The sequence below is a fragment of the Crocuta crocuta genome, unplaced genomic scaffold (genome assembly GCF_008692635.1).
Source record: "Crocuta crocuta isolate KB4526 unplaced genomic scaffold, BGI_CrCroc_1.0 scaffold273, whole genome shotgun sequence".
NCBI lineage: Eukaryota > Metazoa > Chordata > Mammalia > Carnivora > Hyaenidae > Crocuta > Crocuta crocuta.
Window position 1 is genome coordinate 4,368,370 of NW_027529425.1, and position 3,907 is coordinate 4,372,276.

The 3,907-nt window shown below is 57.8% G+C and overlaps 1 protein-coding gene across 4 annotated transcripts in view; it reads right to left on the minus strand.

The window, feature by feature from the left end:
* Positions 1–205: 205 nt before the first annotated feature.
* SDK1 (sidekick cell adhesion molecule 1) overlaps positions 206–3,907 on the minus strand; it is a 518,084-nt gene continuing 514,382 nt past the window's right edge. For all 4 annotated transcript variants that reach the window (XM_077758767.1, XM_077758766.1, XM_077758768.1 and 1 more), the window contains one exon: positions 206–3,798. In XM_077758767.1, coding sequence (XP_077614893.1) covers positions 3,547–3,798 — 252 coding nt within the window. In that variant the 3' untranslated portion in view covers positions 206–3,546. The remainder of the gene's footprint in view (positions 3,799–3,907) is intronic.

Sequence of the window (3,907 nt, forward strand, 5' to 3'; positions counted from 1 at the left end):
CCCTGACGTGTCTCTCCCTGGGAGGAGTCAAATCCCTGTGACCTCAGGTGTGCCACCCGTGTGCGCCTGCATCTCAACAGGAGTGGGGTCTGGGATGGCTGTGTGTGTGGTTCGGGGCCACGCTGGGGCTGAGCTCCGAGTTTAACCCTCAGCCCTGGCACTTGGGAAATTTCACCAACCCGTGTAGAAGAAAACCACAAGCGTGTAAGGAACAAAATGATGTTTTTATTAAAAACCGTACCCATAGCACCTCTCTGTCTTCCTACATTTTTTTAATGAGATCTGGGTTTCTGCACAATTCCAGAAAACATTGCTGGGAGAGCTTCAGGACTGACCTGAGCTCTCGAGAAACCGGAAGGTGACGTTGAGAAACAGAGTTCCCGGGGTGCCGGGCGTTCCCACCTTCCGGACCGGATCCATGCTGCAGGACCCCGGGTTAAAGAGAGCCAGACATGGGTGTGCAGGCAGACTGCTCACTGGGAGAATGGCTACACCGTGTGCCGAGAATTCGCAAAAACTAGAAACCATGCTACGATCCAGATCCATTACGCAAACACCATGCTTCAGTCCAGTCGTGGTCAAGTACAAGCACAGCATCAAAAGAAGTTTACAGCGTGCACGCAACCCTTCCTCCCCTCGGCCTGGACGGATCCGTGGCCGAGGGCCTCTGCAGTCACTTGTGGCGTGGGGGATGGGTCCCCACGTCGCCCTATGTCACACCGTCCTCTGCTATGACACGGAATCGAGTTCGCCTTAAAAGCACGTCAGTGAGAGAAAGGGAGGGAAGGCTGGGGCAGGACAGGGTTGGCGTTGGGCTGATTTGTTCAGGGAGGGAGGGGTGCTTACTGCCGGCTGGGCGCGGGCCACTCACCTGCCTGGAAACCTGCGCCCCGGTGCCTGGGCAGGGAGGCACAGCCCTGTCCCAGTCCCTGTAGCTCCCACAGAGGGCTCGGCTCTGCCTGGCCACTTTGCTGGCTCAACTCCACAGGGAAAGGATAGCTCATGGCCCAATGAGCCACCCTGTGAGGGGTTCATGGGGGGCGGCTCAGCCGCTGCTCACCGTGGGGCACCTGAATGACATCAGTACAGAAAAAGGTAAGATGAGAACATCTGACCTCGTCGTCGTTCTGTTCTTAGGACGGAGATTAAAATCCAATACCTACTCTCCGGCTGTGTGGTACTTATTCTTTCCTCCCGAAAAGATGAGAGGTGGGAACTGATGCTTGTCGACGCCCATACTGCTGGGGGTTGGGGGGAGGGCTGAAACCTGACTGCAAATGCCCACTCTGTTCCTTTGGTGCAGCGTCTCTCACAGCCCCCAGCTCCCAGGGACAGGGAGGGGGGGCGGGGAGTGCGATGCTACCCGTCCGCCGGCAGCCATAGCGCTGGCAAAGCCTCAGACAGATGATCCCACACAAAATAAGTTCAGTAGAAGCAGAGGAAGCACAGGAACTATAATGAACCTGAAAGAAAGCTTCATGTTGTCGCAAAAACCCCAAAGCAAAGAACACACCTCAAACCAAAGGGTCCTCATCTGCGACGTTACAATACTTTCCCCCGTATTGATAGTGGAGTCCGTATGGCTTAGAGCTCGAAGTGCACAGAAGGCAGTGTCTGTCCGTGTTCTCACCAGGTGTCTGTCTTCCGAGAAGTTCAATGTGCAGCCCGTAGCCCCATGTGCGGGCTCCCGCCTCCCTCGACAGCCGTTCCCTGGGCCCAGAGGATGGAGCCGGGCTTGGGGCCCTGAGCTCGTCCTGTCCAGTGAACTGTTGGGGGTGATTCTCACGCACAAGTGGCTTTGGGCAGAGCGTCTAGGATTTTTGGTTTAGATTATTTCTGCCTCCACTCAGAAAAAGAAGGCAGGAAGGAGAGAAGGGAGGGAGGGAGGAAAGAGGAGGGGAGTGAGAGAGAGAGCAAAGGAGAGAAGAACCTTTCCACACTGTCAACTTTTGGAAAAATGGAAAAGGGGCTTTTCGCCCAACACAAAACTCTCCTTGGCCTCCTGGGGCCCCGGCGGCCGCCCCGACAGCCGAGGGTCCCATGAAGTACAGACGGACTAGAGCGGAGGAGACAGCATGTGCTCTACACGTGGCCCCAGGCCCGGCTTCCACCCCTTCAGGGCATGGTTGCGGCCCCCTCCTGCAGCCAATGTGGGGTGTGGGGCTCTCCCAGAGCTCTGGGGCTTACACCTGAACCGTGGCCTTGGCCTGGGGCATTGGCCGCCGACTCCTCGGCCACCTCGTGTGAGAATAGTGTGATGGCCGGAGCCACAGCTACGCTACGGGCTCTCGAATTTTCAAAGCAGTTCATACTATTTTCATGTAGCTAAAAAAATGAAAACTAAAGTAGCAAAGGGGAAAAAGAAAGTTTCCAGAAAACCCGTTAAGGCTGAAAGCAGGGCTGGGCTGGGGGCAGGGACAGCAGCTCTGGCAGTCAAGGCAGCGGGCGGGACAGGGAGGCCGGGAGGGGCCGCTCAGGGGACGGGCACGGTCTGCAGGCGTCGGAGGCCTGGTGGGGAGGCGGCGATTCGGGCCCCGTGTTCTCAGAGCTGTTTCGCTTTATTTGGAGATGCTGACGCTTTCCGTCTTTCTCACGTACAAAGCTAAACAATTAATAAAAAGGCACCTGGAGACAGCAGAGACTCATTCATTTCATGTGACATATTTTAAAAAAAGATAAAAAGATTTAAAAAATCCTCTGGTTAACAACGCACGCCTCTGACACAATGAGCAATTCTGAAAAGCGCCTTCTCGCTCTCTGTGGGTTCGCGGGGTGGGCCGTGCGCCGTGTTCGCGGGAAGCAGACAGCTCGCCACGGGAGGGCCCCCCGCACGCCGTCCCCTGCTCTGCACCATTGGCTTCGAGGAAAGGAAGGAAGAAAGCCCCGGGGGGTTCACTGCTTTAATGACGCAGGGGTGCAAGCACTGAGCCGCCAACCGGCCCAAAGGCCCTTGCCGCGCAGTCTCCTGCCCCCTCGCCAGGGACCTGAAGGCCGACTCCTTGCCTCGAAAGTGTGCAGTGAGAGTATTTCAGAGATGGATGCGGTTGGGCCGAGAAGCGCTGAGCCCAGGGCACACTTGGCTCTGTGGATGCGGAGCAAACGAGTGGGGGCCTGGCCGGCCGTGTCACCGGCGGAGAGCCAGGGGAACATGCTGTTCTCCAGAGGCACGGGAGGTAGAGACGAGGAAGGAGCGGCCTGGACGTGGGCGCACATCTCACTCGACCCCCGCTCCTCCTCCCCCCGCAGCCTCCCTATGTGGGGGGGAGATGCAGAAACCCAGGACTGGGGGCCACTGGGGTCTTCCCGCCATTGCACCACTGAAATACACCTTCTCGTAAAAAGAAAAGAAAACAAAGAAACCCGCTTCCTGCAGCGATGTTACAAAAAGCCGTTAAAAAAACCTTTCTAATTGAAATCTAGTGTTCACAAGTAGGTAAAATCATCACTTGTCAGAATTCTGGTTGAACAAAAGCTTGAGCTCAGTTACTGGAGTGATTGTCTTAACAAAAGGAGGCTGGAAGGTGCGCGGAGGCCCCGCTGCGGCCGTCACACGAAGGAGGAGAAGCCGGTGAGTGGAGTCCGGGCGCCGGGGCCCGCGGGTGTGAACACGGCACTCTGTGTGGTGACCACCGTGTGCAGGTGCGGCCCTGCCTCGCTGCCCGCCACCGCCTCGTACCTGTGCGGGGCGCGCCCGCCTGGGGCCCGCCGCTTCCACGAGTTGTAGTAGGTGGGGTCACTCATGTAGTGGTTGACGAAGGAGTGCTGGGGGGGCGCGTCCTCAGACTCTGAATCGGTGCCCTGGGGAGACAGCCGGGCGTGAGCGGGCCTTGGGCAGCAGCGGGTGCCCGGGAGGGGGTGGGCACAGGGGAGGGGACGGGTGGAAAGAAGGAAGGGGGGAGGTCAGCCA